Source organism: Ctenopharyngodon idella, chromosome 2, assembly GCF_019924925.1.
Source record: "Ctenopharyngodon idella isolate HZGC_01 chromosome 2, HZGC01, whole genome shotgun sequence".
Classification (NCBI taxonomy): Eukaryota; Metazoa; Chordata; class Actinopteri; order Cypriniformes; family Xenocyprididae; genus Ctenopharyngodon; species Ctenopharyngodon idella.
The window spans coordinates 33168690-33190940 of NC_067221.1; the positions used below are offsets into that span (position 1 = coordinate 33168690).

The 22251-nt window shown below is 36.5% G+C and overlaps 2 protein-coding genes across 3 annotated transcripts in view; both read right to left on the bottom strand.

Annotated features, from left to right (window-relative positions):
• esyt2a (extended synaptotagmin-like protein 2a) overlaps positions 1 to 9279 on the bottom strand; it is a 35932-nt gene extending 26653 nt beyond the window's left edge. Inside the window, 1 exon segment of the mRNA XM_051861780.1 lies at positions 8459 to 9279. Within this exon segment, the coding sequence (XP_051717740.1) occupies positions 8459 to 8836 (378 nt within the window). The 5' untranslated portion in view covers positions 8837 to 9279.
• Positions 9280 to 9711: 432 nt separating this feature from the next.
• dip2cb (disco-interacting protein 2 homolog Cb) overlaps positions 9712 to 22251 on the bottom strand; it is a 45570-nt gene continuing 33030 nt past the window's right edge. Inside the window, exons 25-39 of one of the 2 annotated variants that reach the window (XM_051861476.1) lie at positions 21663 to 21743; positions 21406 to 21529; positions 18883 to 19004; positions 18607 to 18718; positions 18411 to 18520; positions 17681 to 17811; positions 17411 to 17579; positions 15605 to 15775; positions 15372 to 15401; positions 14622 to 14683; positions 13502 to 13559; positions 13323 to 13397; positions 13054 to 13228; positions 12801 to 12924; positions 9712 to 10906 (exon numbers count right to left, since the gene is read on the bottom strand). In XM_051861476.1, coding sequence (XP_051717436.1) covers positions 10654 to 10906; positions 12801 to 12924; positions 13054 to 13228; positions 13323 to 13397; positions 13502 to 13559; positions 14622 to 14683; positions 15372 to 15401; positions 15605 to 15775; positions 17411 to 17579; positions 17681 to 17811; positions 18411 to 18520; positions 18607 to 18718; positions 18883 to 19004; positions 21406 to 21529; positions 21663 to 21743 — 1797 coding nt within the window. In that variant the 3' untranslated portion in view covers positions 9712 to 10653. The remainder of the gene's footprint in view (positions 10907 to 12800; positions 12925 to 13053; positions 13229 to 13322; positions 13398 to 13501; positions 13560 to 14621; positions 14684 to 15371; positions 15402 to 15604; positions 15776 to 17410; positions 17580 to 17680; positions 17812 to 18410; positions 18521 to 18606; positions 18719 to 18882; positions 19005 to 21405; positions 21530 to 21662; positions 21744 to 22251) is intronic. The other variant, XM_051861484.1, reaches the window with a different exon arrangement.

Consider the following 22251-nt stretch of genomic DNA (forward strand, 5'->3'; position numbering starts at 1 on the left):
CTATGAATTTGGACATACTACTTAGCTCACATACTGTTTTATGCCTACTATATAGTATGGAAGTAGGTACAGTATATTCAGACACAGCGAATGCAATTTCCTCATTACCTTCACCTGGAATATTACCATGACAATGCAGTGTGATGTCCTCTTGTAAGAACAACCCATTAGCTGGTTGCAGTTTTGATTCTCAATACTGACAGGAAATGACTGAGGTGCCCTTGAGCAAGGCACCTAACCCCAAATTGCTCCCCGGGCGCCACAGCAAAATGGCTGCCCACTGCTCCAGGTGTGTGTGCGTTCACTACTCACTAGTTCTAATTGGATGCAGAGGACAAATTCCGAGTATGGGTTACCATACTTGGCCTTCACATCACTTAATAAATGCTTAATAATAAAGGCAGCATGCAAGTAGTCAACACCACTTATCTACTTTAAAACTCATTTAATACTTATGAAACCTATTTAAACTTCATATGAAATGTATGTCATAAATGTGTGTAATATATCACAAACAAAAAACAAAACAACTTGAATTATTCTGTTTATATGTTAACTCAAACTCTCCCGCCATCTAGCTTTAAAATGAATAGCAAGGATTCGCCTCCCTGGGTCACATGACCATAAATTATAAAATGAATTCCTTGAAGTAACTATGTCATATACCCTTCACTAACAGACTTGTGGAAGGGCCCTTCGTGAAGGGATTCAGCTGTTCGCTTTTGTTTGAAATGCCAATACAAATTGCGTCCCCTTCCTGGAGTGCGCTTCCAATCTGCGGAAGTGTAGATTGTATTGTGAACTCAATGAAGGACAGACAGCTAGAGCCGCTTAATGATTTGGTGAGGTATGACAGGCACGTCTGAGATGAGTCAGCACAACTGCTGAACAGGTCAAAGGGCAATTGCTGTTTTTTTTTTTTTTTTTTTTTTTTAGATGAGCAGCTATCTCAGACAGCCAGCATGCCAGCGTGTCAGATTCAATGCAAGAAACTGATTAGTGTTAGTGGAGCTTAAAGAGCACAAGACTGACATACCAAAACAAAAATCCCAAATATGAGGAAAGAACAGTAGGGATGCAGTGTTAATTTTGTTAACTATTTTTTTTTATTTAGTTTTAGTCAATGAAAACTTATTCACATTTTCATCATGCTGCATAATGGTTAAATTGTTAATCACCATTACTTTGTTCAGAAATTTTATCAGAATTATTGCACTTCCATGTATAAGCAAAAATCAAGAGAATGTTAACTCATATGCATGGTTTATTTTACCTTATCTAATGTACTGATTTATTATATGCTATTAATCATATTTTAAAGGTTAGTTCACCCAAAAATGAAATTTCTGTCATTAATTACTCACCCTCATGTCGTTCCACACCCATAAGACCTTTGTTCATCTTCAGAATACAAATTAAAGATATTTTGATGAAATCCAAGAGATTTTTTTTTATCCTTAATATAAAGCAATTGTCATTCTCCTACACTACTTACGTCCAGCACTTCCATGCTCAGGTGAACAGCTTCGGCCAATATTGAGCTGGCGTTCGGACGTAAACACAAAAGCGCTGGACGTAAATAGCATAGGAGAATGACGGGAGAGACGAATTTGTTGAATAAAGTTGTTATTTTTTTTGTTTTTGCGCACAAAAAGTATTCTTGTCACTTCATATCATTAAGGTTGAACCACTGTAGTCACGTTGACTATTTTAATTATGTTTTTACTTTTCTGGATCTTGAATGTGGTAATTTAATTGCTTTCTATGGAAAAAAAAAAAACCTCTTGGATTTTATCAAAAATATCTTAATTTGTGTTCCAAAGATGAACGAAGGTCTTACGGGTTTGGAACGACATGAGGGTGAGTAATTAATGACAGAAATTTCATTTTTGTGGTGAACTAACCCTTTAACACTCTCAGTCTACATGAAAACTGGTAAAACAAAATTCTCTCAAAACTGTGAAATTCCTAATAGTAATTCCAATAATTCCAAATTTCGTTAATGTTTTTATATTAAAACAACAGCAAAAAAGATTTTGTATTATCACACAGAGGTAGCGTAAGTGTACATGGTTGCCAGATTGGAAAGACTGAATAAAACACTGAGCAGAAAATCTATCTTTTTAAGAGAAAAGCTCTGATTGGGGGATTTAAACCCTTGACATCTGGAAACCGCAAGCATGAAAGCTCATAGAGGCTTGTTAAAAACAGTCTGTAATATTTTGTTAAAGTTATATTTTGGTAAAGTTTTTATTTTTTAACTACATTTTAGTCTCGTCTTTTTCATCAATATACCCATCAGTTATCATTTAATTATGCTGGTGTTGTCTCATCATCGTTTGGTCTTAGTCGTGGAAAAAAAGGTCGTCAACAAATGTTTTTTTGTCAGATTTTGTTGATGAAATTAACACTAGGATGCATTTATGTTACAATTCAATAATTTGTAAAAAAAAAATAAATCTCAAATTCTATACTATTTTGTCTAAAAAATAAAAATACATTTATTAGTATTAAATTCTTGTGAATTTAGGCATAACATGCAATGCATAATACAATATAATGTAATAATTATTAGTGTTATTAAAGATTAATTTTAAGTGAGTGTTAGATGACTGCAAAGATAATCTAAATGTTAAAATAGATGGAAACAAGCATGCACAGTTAAATATACAATATCAGATGCTTTATATCCAATATGGACCGATACCAACAAATTAGCAATGCCAGCTGACAACTAATATCATGCACCATGAAACCAGATATGAATGATTAGCAGAATATCCAGGCTTGAAATCATATGGGTTTTTAAGCAATATGAGGGTGAGTAAATGATGACAGAATTTCTGGATTATCTAAACCCAAGAACAAAGCTCTATGTACTTCTCACATGATCAATAAGAGTTTGATTGAGTTGATGAATGGTGAAGTAAACAAGCATCTCTGCTGAGAGAGAACAGACAGACCGACACCCCTCAGCAATTTAAAGACAGCGATGACAGGATGACGAGATGAATGAGGCTGGTGATGGAGAGATCTGCTGATCTAAATGACTTAATTTATTCAGTAAAGTGAAATTACATGAGCAGAGGAAAAACACGGTCCTAACGGACACAGTGCTTCCTGAAAGAACATGATGATGGCTGTGGGTGGAAATCAATGTAGAAGACGAAAAAAACATTGGCGCTTAGCACTGCATTGAAAAGAGCCATCCATATACTTACCACCAAATACAGAAGACGAATCTAAACAAACACACTCTCTGAATGCAATTTAAAACTTGCAGCAGTCTCAAACAAACAACAAAAGCTCTACAGAGCTCGATGTGACTTTGATCAGACACAGCAAAGCAAACATACTGTAATAAATCTATTGGTCTCACACACACACACACACACACACTTGAATATGTGGTTTACAGGGACTCTCCATAGGCGTAATGATTTTTATACTGTACAAACTGTATATTCTATCGCCCAACTGAAATAATCCTACACCTAAACCTACATTTTTTGAATTAAAAAAAAACAAAAAACAAAAACACCATTTAGTATGTTTTTAAGCCATCTGGTTTACGAGGACACAGGAAGTGTCCTCATAAACCATGTTTACACATTTGTCGTCAATAAACCATATCTATGAGAACGCACACATACGCACACATTAAAGCCATCTCTTGGATTAAACACTGTTTTTCAACAGTCTGAGTCCTTTTTTGTATTGTAAGGCACTGATGAGGCTTGGCTTTTTGGTTTTGGAGATTTACAATAGGAGGGTTTGGCAATGCTGCTGAGAAGTAGTTGTCGTATATATTGGCAGATATTTAGCCTAGCAGTTTTTTCTGTTTTGGCCTATAAGGACTTTTATTTTGACAGGGCTAAAAACCCAGTCTTCTGAGAACCCAGAGTCTGTGGTCACTATTGTCTTTATTTAACAGTTCTGTCTAATAATAGAAATGAAACTATGCTGCGCAATATCCAGTTATATCCATTATGTCATTCACTGTCTACTGCATGTAAAATTAGCATTGCCTGGTCTTTATTTGAGAAAACGTGATTCCCAGTGCACACAGACAGGTCTCAGTTTTATTTATTTTTTTTGCAAATATTATTGCAGATAGATAGTATTACAGTATAATAGTATTACAGAATCAAGAAGTTGCCATCTAAAGTACAACCCGAATTCCGGAAAAGTTGGGACGTTTTTTTAAATTTGAATAAAATGAAAACTAAAAGACTTTCGAATCACATGAGCCAATATTTTATTCACAATAGAACATAGATAACATTACAAATGTTTAAATGGAGAAATTTTACACTTTTATCCACTAAATGAGCTCATTTCAAATTTGATGCCTGCTACAGGTCTCAAAAAAGCTGGCACAGGGGCAACAAATGGCTGAAAAAGCAAGAAATTTTGAAAAGATTCAGCTGGGAGAACATCTAGCAACTAATTAAGATAATTGATATCAGGTCTGTAACATGATTAACTATAAAAGGGATGCCTTAGAGAGGCAGAGTCTCACAGAAGTAAAGATGGGCATAGGCTCTCCAATCTGTGAAAGAGTGCGTAAAAAGATTGTGGAATACTTTAAAAACAATGTTCCTCAATATCAAATTGCAAAGGCTTTGCAAATCTCATCATCTACAGTCCATAACATCACCAAAAGATTCAGAGAAACTGGAGAAATCTCTGTGCGTAAGGGACAAGGCCGAAGACCTTTATTGGATGCCCGTGGTCTTCGGGCCCTCAGACGACACTGCATCACTCATCAGCATGATTGTGTCAATGACATTACTAAATGGGCCCAGGAATACTTCCAGAAACCACTGTCGGTAAACACAATCCACCGTGCCATCTGTAGATGCCAACTTGTCCTGTGGGCCAAGGATCATTTAAAATGGACTGTTTCAAAGTGGAAAAGTGTTCTACGGTCAGACGAGTCCAAATTTTACGTTCTTGTTGGAAATCATGGATGTTGTGTCCTCCGGGCTAAAGAGGAAAGAGAGACCTTCCAGCCTGTTATCAGCGTTCAGTTCAAAAGCCAGCATCTCTGATGGTATGGGGGTGCATAAGTGCATATGGTATGGGCAGCTTGCATGTTTTGGAAGGCACTATGAATGCTGAAAGGTATATAAAGGTTTCTAGACAAAGTCTATTTCAGGGAAGGCCTTGTGTATTTCAGCAGGACAATGCAAAACCATATACTGCAGCTATTACAACAGCATGGCTTCGCCGTAGAAGAGTCCGGGTGCTGAATTTGCCTGCCTGCAGTCCAGATCTTTCACCTACAGAGAACATTTGGCGCATCATTAAACGAAAAATACATCAAAGATGACCAGGAACTCTTCAGCAGCTGGAAACCTATATCAGGCAAGAACGGGACCAAATTTCAACACCAAAACTCCAGAAACTCATAACCTCAATGCCCAGACATCTTCAAACTGTTTTGAAAAGAAGAGGAGAAGCTACACCATGGTAAACATGCCCCCATCCCAGCTATTTTGAGACCTATAGCAGGCATCAAATTTAAAATGAGCTCATTTTGTGCATAAAATTGTAACATTTCTCCGTTTAAACATTTTTTTTTTTATGTTATCTATGTTTTATTGTGAATAAAATGTAATTTGAAAGTCTTTTAGTTTTCATTTTATTCAAATTTAAAAAACGTCCCAACTTTTCCGGAATTCGGGTTGTATAATTATGATTATTTTACAGATTTTTTTCAAATTATTTATTTCTAATTATTATATTAAATACTACGTAAAATAAATGTAATTACAGCAAATGTACTGTACTGCTCTCCAAGATATAGTTTGGTGGCCAATATCGAATCGATATCGGTGGACCACTACAGCAGATTTTACATAATGAATGAGTTACACAGAAAGGTTTGGACAAACTATAACCTCTTGCGTGTACACTTCATGGTTCAAGTTCAAAGACTCAAATTTCACTTGCTTTTCATCACCATGTTTGATATGATGATTCCCTTGTTAGTTATGAACACATGCACAAACACAGACATACAATAGGACGGGAACACTGCCTTTATAAAACCTGCCCTCCAGGTAAAGAGTTACTGTATCTGCTCGTACACACTATTGTCCAGAAAGGGAACGTGGTGCACCTCATCTGACTGACAGATCACTATAGCAACATTTCCTCAAGCATGTGACTCACTGTGTGTTGGTGATGTCATAATAATAATGTTATAATAAAGTTATAATGACAGTTGCTGTAGTAACGCACCACACCCACTAAGGAGAGGTTCTTTCGCCATTTGTGGCTGACACAAATAAACAATATATGACCTGTACCTGTTTACAAACACAGAGACAGATCACTTCACTCAAACACATTATGCTTAAAATGAATGATTGTTGTAAAGTTGAATGTCTGAGCGTGCAGTGCTTTATTTTTTAAAAACTATCATATAGTACAATAATCCACTTTCAAGTTGGTTCACAAACAAACAACCTATGCAACCAACCCAAGTAAGACAATGTCAACCTGAGTTTCACGAATTACCTGTTCAAGTTACTTAATATGGGCCTAAAACCGAAAGAAAGAACAATGACAGCCTGTCTGGCCATGCCAAGAGAGTGAGTTAAAGCTAATGGAGTGAACACTGGAGTTCTGTGTCCCTGAATGACGCTTTCAGCACAGAGGCCTGCTAACGATATGAAATAATATGCCAGAACTGTGATCTCAGGTTAGACAGCACACTCATTTGTTTAAAGCAACAGAACCAAAGAGCATCTGTAGGCCAAAAGAAACAGACTTGACAACCTGGCTTGTTTCATATGTTTCTACCTGAGCATGACAAATGATTTTGAATGCAGCCACTGATTTAATATTTCAGAATCAGAATGCATTTTTAGAGCTGCACCCACCATAGAGATCACATCCAGATTAGCGGTCAATCAATACACATCCTTTAACGACTTAAAAGTAGCATAAACATTAAAAATTGAATCTGGATATCACTTATCGGTCCTTATAAATAAAAATGTTTTTATTGTGTGTATATATTTATAGTTACTAAGATATGACATCCAAAGTATATAAGGTAGTACAACTAGATCACTTTTATTGAATCCAAAAGGTTTTAATTATATTTTGCTACATATAAAGGTATTTTAAAGATTTTGAAGTGTCAAAAGGTCATTCGGTTTAACCGCCCAAAGGCCAATACAGACACTTCATTTGTGATTAAAATATCTTAAAATGTAATAAATGTATATATTTTTATTCTGGCATGATTTTATAACATCATATATCAACATAGTACAAAATGGTATTAAAATTATGTGTAGAAGTCGTTGCTTTGTTATGAGAATGTCCAGAAAAATGAATTTCATTGATGTCATTCAGAGTAACCAATATAAAGTGACCATTTTGGATCAAGTCATGCGGTCAATATCATGTGGTAGGATGTGACATCATTCCGACACCTACATGGTTGTGAAGCAAAGTTACTAACCCTCTTTTAACTATTTGAAAAATTCATGTTTTCACTTGCTCATACGCATGTCCCGAAACATTCAGTACAACCGCTATAAAACATGACAAATGTTGTAATATTTTAAAAATTTGTACTAAATATAAAATGTTTGATTGTACTTTTGCAATCTAACCAGCTAGCTAGATATCAGCCTGTTAGCACTGTTTGAAAATATTGTCATTTGTCATAACCAAGTGTCATTTGGTAAAACCAAAATTTTTTTGGTGACAAATTTTGTCCATCATGTAAAAAAAATGACAAAAGCAGTGTTAATTCATTATAAAAACCACATAATCTCATTGTTAACACTTAATAAAACTTAATAAAACAAAATTAATTATATCTCCATTAGGTTTTTTTTTTTTACACTTTTAAAAACCTTATTCGTCAACGACCCATATACATATATATATATATATATATATAAAAATGTATACATAATAAAGAATATTTTTTATTTATAATGGATAAGTGATATCCTACATTTTTTTTATTTTATTATTAATGCCATTATATTTAATACATTTTTTTATTTTATTATTATTGATTATTAATGCCATTATATTTATATTTCTGCAATGTACAAGAGTGTGAATAAGTAGAAAAATTCAACTTGACTATCTGTCTTTTGCTAGACCTATCAAACACTTCAAATATAAAGATATAAGAAGAACTTAATAGAGATTCTGCTCAGGGTAAAATGTTGGATGGGCGGTTCTGATTAAATTTGTGGTCTTGATAGGATTTGTGACTCATTAAGGTATGTAAGCAATGTCAGTGGTGAACACAAACATTTGATAACCACACACACACACAAACGGAGCAATGACACCCCGGTTGACTTGGGCATTGTTAGTCCGAATTATTGCTACAGGTCAAGGCTGGGGTCAAAGTTCTCCATGTGAATCATTACCAGATTTGAGTAACGCAAAGTACAGTGTGTCGCTCACTCACCCACGGCGGCAGCTCTGAGCTCCGGACGGTTTGACGCACCGCTCGCTCCTCTTGCTCCAGAAACGCCAGTGCCTGGTTGACCCGAGCGAATCTGCTGCCCTGGTTCCTTTTGAGCCAGAACAGCACGGCCAAGCCGATGAGGACCCAGCTGAAGCTGAACTCCAGATATCCCAGCACGTAGATGGGAAAGATCAGCAGGAATGTCTTGGCGAACTTAATTCCCATCTGCGTGGCGTCCGTCACCGAAGACTGCGGCTCCTCGTCCGGTACCACCGGCTCGGGTGTTTTGACATCGTTGGGGGTCGGAGCAGAATTTGGTCCGTTCTGACTGACCGCTGGTGCGGGTTTGGGTTCTACCCCGTTTACTGACGAACTCATCTCCAAAGTACACAAATCCAAAACAAACAACAAAACTAAAAACTAACGTAAACAACTAAAGAAACAAGAGAGTTTCTACAGAAACATCTCAAACACGTACAATTCTTTACAGAAAACAAAACGAGTCGCGTCGCTCGGTTCCGGCTCTTCCCAGAAGCGCAGATGATTGGATCAGCGCTGCTCCCTAAACTGCTCCCCACCCGACCTTGCCTTGTATGGAGCGGCCGTCGGCCCGTAATTTTCCGCCCTTCCCAACGAACTTCAACTCGCTCGAGTCTTCCAGCTGCCGTCCGTCTCTGAGTGCGCGCCACGTCTTGCTGTCCCAATCGTCACCGCGCGAGCTGTGAGCGGCACCACCTCTCGTACTCACCACATCCTGCAAAAACACACGCACAGTCACTGACAAAACCCGCTGCTCTGGGTTACGCAGGAAGCTTCTCACTGGTTGAATGAGGGTGGCGCAACAAGAGTGCAGAAGCGGTCTGTCAGCGCCACCTTGTGGACTACACTTTACATGCAGAAACTCTTCACAGTTTATAATTTATATAAGCGCCTTATCTATCTATCTATAACAAACAAACATATTTTGCAGTAGGTCAGGAGAACCTGTTTGGCTGTAAGACTGAATAAAGATCACAAAATATTAATACATTTACAGTTCATTCAGGGCCTTTTCTGCATATATTAATCCATTCAGCATACAATTACAGTAAAACACTCACCTGAACTTCCTTCAAACTGTATTACATTGTATTTTACAGGAAAGTGCTGATTGGAAATTTGAGCTGGTTTTAATGCATTTTGTTCACTAGATGGCAGTACATGTACACTGTGATCCTCAACAAACAGCAAGGCAGACATGTTTTCTCAATAAGAATAGTTGAAAATATTTTATTGACATATGAAAAGACATAGTGACATAATCAAAGTGCTTTTGTATTTTACATGTAATGGAAGCTTCAAAAATAAATTAAGATATAATAAACACACATTGTGCATATGTCCTCATTCTGTCATGCTTTCCATTTCTCCCTCCCTCTCTAGACATAGACATAAAACAGGAGAGATCAGCTGCTGCTGGGCAATGAGTCTAGAATGCAAATTCTAGTTCACATAGATCTATATTTATGCGTATCACAGTGCAGATATGATCTTGTTCATAAACATGATAAAATGACCTATGTTAGCCTAAACTATTAAATCACAAAAATTATATCGCAAAAGCTTGACAAAACAAAACGTAAACAATTTTCTGTACATAATTAACAATAACGAAAATGACTTAACATTAGACTTAACATTAACATTAAAATGATAAACATGCTAAATGAGTATGTGATATTCTAATACAACTTCAAAAACATGTATCAACAAAGACAACAACAAAGACGAGCATAAAACATTATATGCAAAGAAAAGTACGTAAAAGCACAAATATGACATATATTTGTGATCGCAGGTTTAAAAACACAAATAAATAACATGGATTTAATTGGCAACAGCAATATTTATCATATAAAATCCCGTTCTTTAAATTAAATTTAGTGTGCAAGTTAAAAAAATAACCAACACTAGCAAAATATTGGGCGACACAATCAAAAAATGAAAATAAGAACTTGAAGATATGCTACAGGAGTCTTTTAAGTCCCTCTGTGAATGATGTGTGAGTGTGTGTTGCTATTTTGAGGGTGTTCAATCTACAGTTAGCAGGCTGACAGAAGTGCTGACAGTGAGAAGGTGCTGGAAATCAAGGTTGTTGTGCCTGTGCTCATGACAATGAGCCTATCTTTAAGATCATCGTGTGTGTGTGTGTGTTTCTACATGTTGTAAGCCACATATATGGGGTCGAGCTGGTCGGCGAGGAAACCGTCTCGCAGGTGCATGCGTTGCTTCTCTCCGCGAGAGTTGATGGGAATTACGCCCGTATCCACGACAACCACCACGCCCACAATCAAGTAGTGTTCTTCTAGAACCACATTAGTTACCATTGGAACCAGATCTAGAGCTTCCTGCTCTGAGCCGTCCAACTCCACCACCACCACTAAGAGATTCGTCCATGTAAACACCGCACTGAATGAGAGAAAGAGAAAGTTTGAACCTTGAGCTATGAATGCAAAATAGTTTGATTTCACTAGTAGCTGCTTTTCTGAAATGTGTATTCACTGCGCAATGCAACTACACTAGGAATTAGCATAAACCGTCTTCATCTGCAGTTGGTTTTCACTCTCAGGTCAACTACTGTATTGTCAGCAACATTATGAAGAGAATCTTGCTGAGCAAACAAGTTTATGGATGGCTACCTGAATAATATATCCAGTTTAAAGGCACAGACATTTGAAGGAAACTATTGCCTCCTTGTATATTGAGGCTTTTTACTGCCAGGGAAAACGCATGTTGAATGTGGCTCATCCATTTATTTGTATGATTTATTAAAGTGTTGAGACTTTGGTTATTAACTCAAGTGTTATTTAATGTGCAGCAGCTGTTTTTTCAGTTGTTTATTCATTTGTTATGTATGAATACTCTTAGTTTTGGTTCATGACCAAGATATATTATATATATATATATATATATATATGTAAAATAAAAAGAGAAAAACAAATTATATGAAATACATTTCATTTATAAAGTATTTAAATCATTTAATTATCAAAAAAGGTATTGCAAAATATGAAAATTTTTAGGTTCTATTTCCAGAAAAAAAACAAGTATGCTTCGATATACACCTACCATTCAAAAATGTGGGGTCAACAAGACTTTTTTCCCCATCAAGAATAAATAGAAATGATTGAAAGTAACAGTAAAGTATAGAAGCTTGTTTAAAAAAAGGTAATTGCGACTTTTTATCTCTCACAAATAAAGTCAGAATTGCGAGTTATAAACTCACAATTGTGAGAAGAATCAGAATTCTGACTTTATAACTTGTAATTGCGAGTTTATATTACGCAATTCTTACTTTATTTCTCACAATTCTGACTTTTTTCTTGCAATTGCAAGTTTATATCTCACAATTCTGACTTTATAATGCGCAATTGTGAGTTTATATCACACAATTCTGAGAAAAAAAGTCGCAATTACCTTTTTTATTTTTTATTTAGTGCGGATACAAGCTTGCATAGTAAAGACATTTATAATGTTACAAAAGATTTCTACTTCAAATAAATGCTGTTGTTTTGAACTTTCTATTTAAAGAATTGTAAAAATGTATTGCGATTTTCACAAAAATATTAAGCAGCACAAACATCGAAACTAATAAGAAATCTGAAAATCAATAATAATAAGAAATGTTTCTTGAGCATCAAATCAGCATATTAGAATGATTTCTGAATGAACATGTGACACTGAAGACTGGAGTAATGATGCTGACAATTCAGCTTTACCATCACAGGAATCAATTACATCTTAAAATATACTAAAATAGAGAACTTATTTTAAATTGGATTATATTGTATATATATGACAATATGACATAGTTCCCACCCCTAATTAGCATATTTACATAGAGTATGCCTTAGTGTGAATATGTGGCTGTGTTTTTGTGTGTGTGCGTGTGTGTGTGTGTGTGTGTGTGTGTGTGTGTGTGTGTGTGTGTGTGTGTGCATGTTTTTGTGATTTATGAGGACACAAATTTGTATAATGATATGGGTATTACACTGGTATTACGACGTAAACATGAACTATGAGGACATTTCATGAGTTCTCATTTAAAATAGCTTTAAAAACAAACTAAACAATGTTTTATTAAAAATGTAAAAATGCAATTTTCTGTGATGGGTAGGTTTAGGGTAGGGGTAGTGAAGGGGGAGAGAATGTACAGTTTGTACAGTATAAAAACCTTTACGCCTATGGAATGTCCTCACTTTGATAGCAAAACAAACCTGTGTGTGTGTGTGTGTGTGTGTGTGTGTGTGTGTGTGTGTGTGTGTGTGTGTGTGTGCGCGTGTGTGTGTGTGTGTGAGCTCACCACTCTGTGATATTCCGGTGTGCCCTGATGATGGACGTTTCAATGTCAATGGGATGGTATTTCATACCTCTCAGCTCCATGACTTCATCTAACGCTCCCACCACATAGAGTGCATCGTGCCTTTCTGAAGACACAAATTAAACAACTCCACTGCTTAATGTAAATCAAATACATTTCTCTTTATGAATGCAAAGACAATCCCTCTTTATCTGTGACAAAATGCCCAATATACATTGAACACACACACACACACCTCCGCTTGCATCAGTGAGGTCGGTCCTGCGCAGAAACCCCAGGTATCCGGTTCTGGCCCACACAGTCTGAGTGTCTCCAAAGCTCAACCTGGCTCCGAAATGATCCGAACGCACATTTTCCTCTCCGAAAACAGTGAAGTACCCACTGGCATTCTGTGGACTATGGACCCAGATCTGCACATATTTTAAAACAGAGACACAAGTGAGACACTTGGTAATGAGAAGATATTCTTTTATCTGATAGACAAGAGAGGGCTACTGGTCTAACCTCCCCTAAATGAGAGTCTCCGATTGGCCCCTTTGTCTCTGGGTTAGCAATGATGATGCGTACACCAGGTAAAATCTGTAAAAAAAATAAATAAAGAAAGAAAAAAAAATTCACATTTTTTATTATAATGTGGTTTACATTTAATTTAAGGAAACAAGTAAGGAAACTGTCTTACTAACCTTCCCAGATTCCATGAGAGGTAAACTATGTGGAGATCCTCTTTCAACCAGTCTCACCCTGCAAACACATACAGTCTTATTTCACATGAGGATTTGATAGAAAAAATTTATATAGTATATTTAATATATATAAGTTTTTCATGTTTTTAAATTTAGTCTCTTATGCTCACCAAGGCTGCATTTATTTGATTAAAAATACAAAAAAACAAAACAAAAACGTAATATTGTAAAATATTATTACAATTTAAAATAACTCTTTTCTGTTTGAATTAGAATTGTCAAAAGTACCAACTTCAGTACCAAGTTGATTATTGTTGCCAATCACAGACATAACCGATGAGCGCGTGAACACAATGGCCAATCAGAGGTGTCAACGAAACCGCTCAACAGCGCTCAAAGCGTCACATTTTAAAATTTCAGTATCGACTTGGTACCGAAGTTGGTACTTTTGACAACTCTAGTTTGAATATATTTAAAAAATTTTTGTTGGCAAAGCTAAATTTTCAGCATCATTACGCCAGTCTTCAGTGTCACATGACAATATGCTGATTTGCTGATCAAGAAACATTTATTATTATCAATGTTGAAAACAGTTGTCTACAAATTTTTTTTTTCAGGATTCTTTGATGAATAGAAAGTTCAAAAGAACAATTTATTTGAAATAGAAAGCTTTTGTAACATTATACACTACCATTCAAAAGTTTGCGGTCAGTAAGACTTATTTCTTTTTGGAAAGAATTTAAAGAAATTATTACTTTTATTCAGCAAGGATGCATTCAATTGATCAAAAGTGACAGTAAAGACATTTATAAAATTACAAAGCCTTGGTGATCATAAAAGACTTTTTAAAAAAAAACATTAAAAATCTTACAGATCCCAAACTTTTGAACGGCAGTATATATAATATTTTATATAATATTTAGTTTTATCTTCTGAGGCTGACAATTAACATATTCTGAACATTAAGGGCCTTCTTTCACTGACCATTTGTTGGAAAAAAAAAAAACTTTTGAATGGTACTGTACTAATATGTACTGATTTTGTCCCCTTTGTTGCATCTGTGCAAGAATGGAAATAATGAAATACCTAATATGTGTGTGGGAGTGTGTGTGTGTCTTGCCTGTCATGTCTCAGAGCTCTCATGTCCACATAGACAGTTGTGGGATCAGGTCCTGATGTTCCCTGCACAAACACACAAATCACCTTCTATAAATTATAGTCAAACATACTTAAAACATAAAGCTTCATGCTTATCTGGCAGACGATTATGGTCATGGTGGCTTGCATTAAAAGTGAACAAAGTGTACAAATGTGTATATAGTGCATGGAGAGGACTCAATCAGCAAAAGAGGGAAGAGTGAGGTAGATTAGTTCAAAGATGATATATTTCCACTAATGTAACTATGGTCAAAAAAATCTAATGCCAAACAGGTTAAACTGCTGGCATCCGTCATCTAGAAGAAGGAAAACTCCTGCTCCAGTGTAGATGCGAGGTGTTAGTTTTATATAATAACATGTAATGGCCAAATATATTTGGATTTATGCAACATCTTTTGTAAACCACCCTGAAACTAATCAGGTGTTGTCCAAAGGCAGAAATGTTTTTCTCACCCTTTATGACTGAATCTAGAGATAAGCTTGCTTTCGTTTCTCACACTCACATTATATCAGCTGTGTGGACAGTTCTGGACATGCCAGAAAAAGCAAGAGCACTGAAGCCGAAGTCATTTGAGGTGAGGTTAACAGTGGTTTGCCAATTAGTCGGCTAGTAAAAATGAGTATTCATGCACACAGGACGATAATTAGTATATTTACTCCCACATCTAGTAACTGAAGAAAATGATGAGGATCAGTTGAAGTTTAGTCATACCTGCTCAGCAAGCTTCCCCAACCTATGAGGCTACATGAGGAGAGGAGAGGAAGATGTGATGTATAAATATGTTAAAAAGTAACTTAAAAAACTGAAAAAGAAAACTAAATTTAAAAAAACTTAAATAGAAGGTTGAATGAGTTACATGACTAGTAAAAAGAAAAAAAACTGAACACTGGGGATGCAATTAGACTATGAAATCAGATATGGGTCATATTCATGCATATACTGACCTGTAGGCAGATTGCGAGATTGACCCTGCAGCCGAAAGCAGTGCTGACGGCACGGGGGTGCAGCCCCACATCCTTAAAGAGCTTACAGAAGGACTGTGTCAGAGCAACACGAGGCCTCTCTTCTGCCACAACCACACATGAACGCACACGGGTCAGATCCATCCCACGGGCCTGAGAGAGAGATCGACACAAATACAGTCCTCAGAAAAACACAAATGAAGATTTTTAGGAAAATAATCCATCTCTGCGAGTCCACATAATGCAAGTGAATGGCTGCTGCTTGGTTGACGCTTGAAAAACCACACACAATGATTATGACGGTAAACCATAAGACCACAGTGGATGAATCAATGTCTTCTGAAGCTTAACGATAGTATCTAAAAAAAAAAAACTAATATTTTGGTCCCACTTTATATTAGGCGTCCTTAACTACTATGTACTTGCATCAAAAAATAAGTACAATGTACTTATCGTGTTCACATTGTGTTGCAAAACACTTGCTGCTATTGAGGTGGGATATGGATAAGGTTAGGACAGGTTTGGTGGTATGGGTAGGTTTAAGGGTGGGTTAAGGTGTAAGGGATGGGTCGACAGTGTAAATAATAAATGTAATTACAGATGTAATTACATGCAGGTATTTTTAAAATATAAGTACAATGTAAAAACATGTATGTACACATTAAGTGTATTGTATCAAATCATTGATTCTGGTCTACTGTCATACGAGTATATGAGAGGGATGTCGTGACACGTGACGTAAGTGCATTGTGAAGCTTGCGCGAGCAGTGGCTGTCCTCTGTGCTTCCGCAATACTACACTTGCGTTTGTGACAAGCTGAACTTGTGAACACTTGAATGACAGTAGACTGGAAGCAATAACTGCATTAACATGGACCCTAATAATCCGACTGTAAATGGACTAACACAATCAGAATAGTAAAGTCACATGTAACCACGTCGATTGGAATGAATTGGCCAAATCCGATTACAATTTCATTCAGATTGTAAGGGGTGGTTTAAACCTTTTCTAATCGGTTCGACAGGACTGATTAGAACACTTGATCTGATATGCACTGACGTAGAAATGGAATAATGACGTATAACACACGGAATGAGCTCGTTTTTGTTGAATAAAGTGTCATAAATGATTGTCGTGTCTAAAATTCTCCTTCCCCTCATCGTCTGTTAAGAGGTGCAAGACAACGTCTCACCAGTCCTTGATTCAAACTTTCATCCACTGACACCTTGTTTCAGGTGCGGGAAGTGGCGTTTTTACTGCTTGATAAAAAAAAAAGCAGCACGGCACAAAGCTTCATGTGCTTGCTGCTCCTAATTAAGACCCGAAATAGATAAATATTAATTCTTTTTTAAAACAAAGAAAAGAAGCTATGGTATGAGAATGTGCAAACAGTGGGAAACTGTATATTTGTGCAGTAGTGTGCGCATGTCCAAAAATCTATTGATATAGTTAAAAAATTGAAAAATATTAGTATTTTTCTTACACACACCAATCGTTTCATTTCAGAACACATTGATTCATCAAATGTAGTCATATGATTTACAGTCATGATCGCTGGGTGTGATTTTTCAAATGTCAAACAAGCGGCAGCCATTCACTTTTATTATATGGACATATGGAGATGGATTATTTTCCTAAAAATCTTTGTTTGTGTTTTTCTGAAGAAAGAAAGTCATATACATCGGGGATGGCATGAGTAAATGATAAGAGAATTTTCATTTTTTGGGTGAACTATACTTTAACTATAAGAAGCAGATTGAAATGCTGTGAGTGTATGTGTGTGCACACCTTTAGAGAGTCGGTGAGAGAGCTGAGAGATCTTGTGCAGAGCTCCATCACAGAGTACGAGCAGAAAGTGTCTCGGACTTTAAACTGACTGACGGACTGTAGCCACAAAGCAGGGTTCACCTCTAGATCCATCGGAGAGATTAGAACAGACTGCTGCCCTGCAAACACGCTACACACAGACAACAAGCACACAAATAAACAAATAAAAAGTTGCTTAACACCTGTGTTTGCTGAGTGTTCATCTCAGGTTAGTGTACAGGTGGTGTGTACCTGCAGAGACACCACAAGACAAAGCCAAGGCTGCAGTACGGGTCGAGACATACGGCCACCTCACGAGAGGGATACAACTCACACTGCAGTTTAACAGAGCGACACAGAGCACTGGTTGCATTGTGAGACATCTTTAGAGAAAGAGAGAAAAACAGACATTAATTGTTTAATATATACTTATATATATCTTTAGTAGGACGTCAGCACTACTTCAGCACAATTAAAGTGCATTAAGTACAAAATTAGTTGTTCCAATTTAAAAGTATACCAGTTTAGTATACCAAAAGTACAATTGCAGGGTATTTTCATGTAGCACATAAATATGTAAATGTATTTGTAGTATACTACTTTGCACAAAATAAATTTATTTCAAATACATTTTAGTATTTTTTTTTTTCAATAGGGTACAGATCTGAATATTCTGAATATTTGTGAAATCAAATATGCAGTTCCATCGCATCTACAGTCAGTACACAAAGGCCAATTCACACTACACCGACAGACGCAGACCAACGGCGACAGTCACCAGATTACAGCACGTCACTTATCAGACATTCTAAACCCGATTCAGCATGTTCAATCAGCGAAAGCAAGCTCCGGCAGACACCAGTAGATTCCGACAGGGATAACGCACTGATCCGACAAAACCTGGTGAACTGTCTGTTGCCATCTGTCGGTGCGGTGTGAATTGGCCTTAAAATACATTAGTAACAGGTATGAAGAGTCAAACCTTTACTCCAGCAAGCATGCCTGTAGTGGACACACTGAAGTCCAGATACGCCAACGAGTCTGGGTCACATGGCTTAAACAGCAGGGGGCAACGCCTCTTTGGCAAGTCGTCTAACAAATAAACGCACACATACTTCTGATGAACACTTGACAGGTGTAACCTCTGAACAAACATCTCATTTTTCTCATAAACTCACCTGTTTCCAGGATAGGAGGCCATGACTTAAAGTCCACAGCCACTGATGCATCTCTGGACCTCAGAAGTTTAGAGATGGTTTGGGTGGTCATAACACACACTGAACGACTCACCTGCACACACCAACATTTTTATTCATTAAAACTGGTAATGTTTTGAGAGATGATGTGTTGTCTCATTCTATAATGCATCACATTTACAATAATTTCACTGATTAAACTATAAGTTAAGATATTTCTAATAATTAATGTTAACTGTAGGCATGGTGTATCCTCACCTCTAGGATCATTTTAACTGTAGGTAGTGTAGTAGAGATATTCTGAGGGTGAGGCGGTCGTACAGTTATAGGAATGCAGCCTGCATACAGACAGCCGTAAAATGCAGCGATCAGATCTAGACCTGAAAAAAAAAAAAAAAATCTTTGTGAAATAGAATTACATTTGTACCAAAAAGGCAGAATTCAGTGCACATTTACTTCTTATTTATGACACATTTAACTGTAAGCGATATTTTAATTTAATTTTAATTTAATCAAATGTTTCATAAAGCAAATGTGATGTGATGTCTCTACAGATTTAATTGGAGTGGGCGGCTCTTAAATGTGAATTAAAGAACATGACTGTCTGCTGTAGCTGAATTGATTTTTATGAAATGCTACAATTAGAACCACAGAAAAACAACTACAAATGTGATTTCTACCCTGAAGCAGAGTTCAGTACAAAAATGAAAAACGTATATTGCTGGTGCAAAGTTGTTAAAGGTGGGGTAAGCCATTTTTCAAAAACACTGTTGGACATTGTTGATATTTGAAATCAACCCAAACAAACCCACCCCTCTCTTCATTGCTCCGCCTCCAAAACTCACCCTCCAATCCTAACCACCCTGCTCCGAGTCGGTCTCGAACCCCGGCCGTTCACTGCTGGCAGGCGAGGTGAATGCACTAACAATGACACTAAACACCTCATTCTCTTGCGGTCGTCAGTGTGCAGTGGTTTACCTGCACAACTCTCACTATCTGGCCACATACAATGTAAGAGTGGATGTCTGTTTATCACAGCTGACGCGAAACAAAATAACGTTTCACGAAAAATAAAGCGCAAATGATGAAGGAACGACAAGGAAGCACAAAAATGAATGTACAGTACACACGAGTAAATATAAACAAGAGTTTGTTGTTAGTTGCCAACAGCACAGCAGCTCCAGACAATCAATGACACTCAAACCCAGTGCTACTCACATGTGAAGCGGAATCAAAGCAGCCTCCGGGTCTGTTTTCAGGCCTTCCCGCTTAGCTCTCTCCAGCGCTGGAAAGCTTTTCTAATATTAACGTGGGTCCTAAAGCGATTGCCCAGTCATAAACCTTCATTCCAGTGATATTCTTTTGAGCTGTTTTGTATTGCGTCTCATCTCTCTTTCTGTTTTTCTTCAAATCTCCCTCTTGCTCGTTCTCTCTCCTTGACCGTTATACGCTCCCTAATGTTACACGTTGTTGGTGTCGCCCCGAAAAATGACTTACCCCACCTTTAAATGGTGCTCAGACAACAAAAAATGTGATATTTTATTTAAAGCTTTGGCTGAAATAAAGGTACAGAAGTATTATTGCAAACTGCAGATTTATTGGCAAACTTTAAAGTATGCTTAGTGCCATTGTCTTTAAAGTATCTTTGCTTGGGAGTCTTTAAGACCAAATAAAGTAAAAAATTGAACAAAATACATCAATATGTTCTCTAAATGTTAATGTTTAAGAAGAAACACAATGAGTTATATTTGCAACACTTCAGAGTTTGAAAACACAACTTGCTACAGATATCCTGTTACTTTTTAAATCATTTAAAAAAAAAAAAGAAAAGAAAAAGAAGCTTGAATAGCTCTGCTCCCAACCACTAGAATATAATTTTTTTTTATTGTACCTTCTGATCACACTGTAAAAAAAATGATGTTCTTCTTCAGTATTTTTGTCTTGTTTTCCAGTGCAAATGTCTAAGGATTCTTAAATCAAGATGCATTTAATGAGGATGAAGTGAGTTCATGATTAAACTGAGAACAAATATCCGCCAATGGACTCAGAAAAATCAACTTAATTCAAAGGGAAGTTATGATAACTCATTGACAGATATTAGTTCTTGATTTAAGCATAAACTCACTTAATTTTGTTAAATTTTTCAAGACGTCATTTTAAATTTGCATCTCAAGTAAATGTGTCTTGATTTAAAGGTGCTTAGATATTTGTACTGGAAAACAGGACAAAAGAGTTTTTGCAATGTATGCAACATTTAATGCAATGACTTTATGAATTTAAGACTTTCTGCTCTGATTTAAGATCTTCTTAATGCCTTAATTTGTGTAAAGGAAAATTAAGACTTTTAAGACCCACAGAAACCCTGAATTAAATCAATTAAAATTAAGTAAGTTCGCCAGAGTGTGTGTGTGTGTGTGTGTGTGCGTGTGCGTGCGTTTTTGTGATTTATGAGGACACGAATTTGTATAATGGCATGGGTATTACACTGGTATAACGACATAAACATGAAATATGAGGATATTTCATGAATCCTCATATTTAAAATAGCTTTAAAAACATACTAAACAATGTTTTATTAAAAATGTAAAAATGCAGACAGTTTTCTATGATGGGTAGGTTTAGGGGTAGGGGTAGTGTAAGGGGAGAGAATGTACAGTTTGTACAGTATAAAAACCATTACGCCTATGGAATGTCCTCACGTTGATAGCAAAACAAACCTGTGTGTGTGTGTGTGTGTGTGTGTGTGTGTGTGTGTGTGTGTGTGTGTGTATGTGTGTGTACCTGGTGGATACACTAACGCTACATGGTCTCCGTCTCGTAGCTGTCCTCTTTCATACAGCAAAGTGGCGATTTTCTCAGCTTTCTTGTGAAGCTGTAGACAGGTCAGAGAGCTTCCTATTGCACCCTGAAACACACACACACACACACACACACATTTATAGAAACACAATGCTACAGCTGAAATCATATGGAAGTCAGAAAGGCTCCTGATTTTAAAACACAGTGGAGAGAACCGAGCAAATTAATATGTGTGTTACCCGTGAGTTAATGAGCGTGTACAGTATGTGGTCAGGTGTTGTCTGAGCTCTCCACTGCAGCACCTCCGACAGGAAGAGAAACTAGAATACACATAAGAGAAAGAATAATCAGTCAGAGCGAAAGACACTCACACATACTCATAACCCCTATATACAAGGTTTCCTTTAGGAGGTCAGCTGAAGTCAGTTTTTGGCTCTTATTTTCCCATCTCCAAAAAACTAAAGGGATCCTACAGTTGCACGATATGGGAAAAAATCTAAATGTGATTTTTTGATTAAAAATGACGATTGTGACTTTAAATGTGATTTTAAATTTAAATGGCACCAAAAAAGTTTGTGATTATATATCCATATAATTATAAAATTATTGTTTCTATCATTATTAAATAAAAATATTAAAAAAAATAAGAAATTGTACCATTTAAAAATATTATTTAAGTAAAATAATAATTTTATTTTACAGTACAACTGTACACCACTGTCATTTTTGTTGTGTGTTTATTTTGTTATTGAAAGGAAAGCGTGCGGCACATATTTACATATTCATCTAAATGCTCCCAGAAGCGTGGGTGAAGTTGGGATGTTTGCT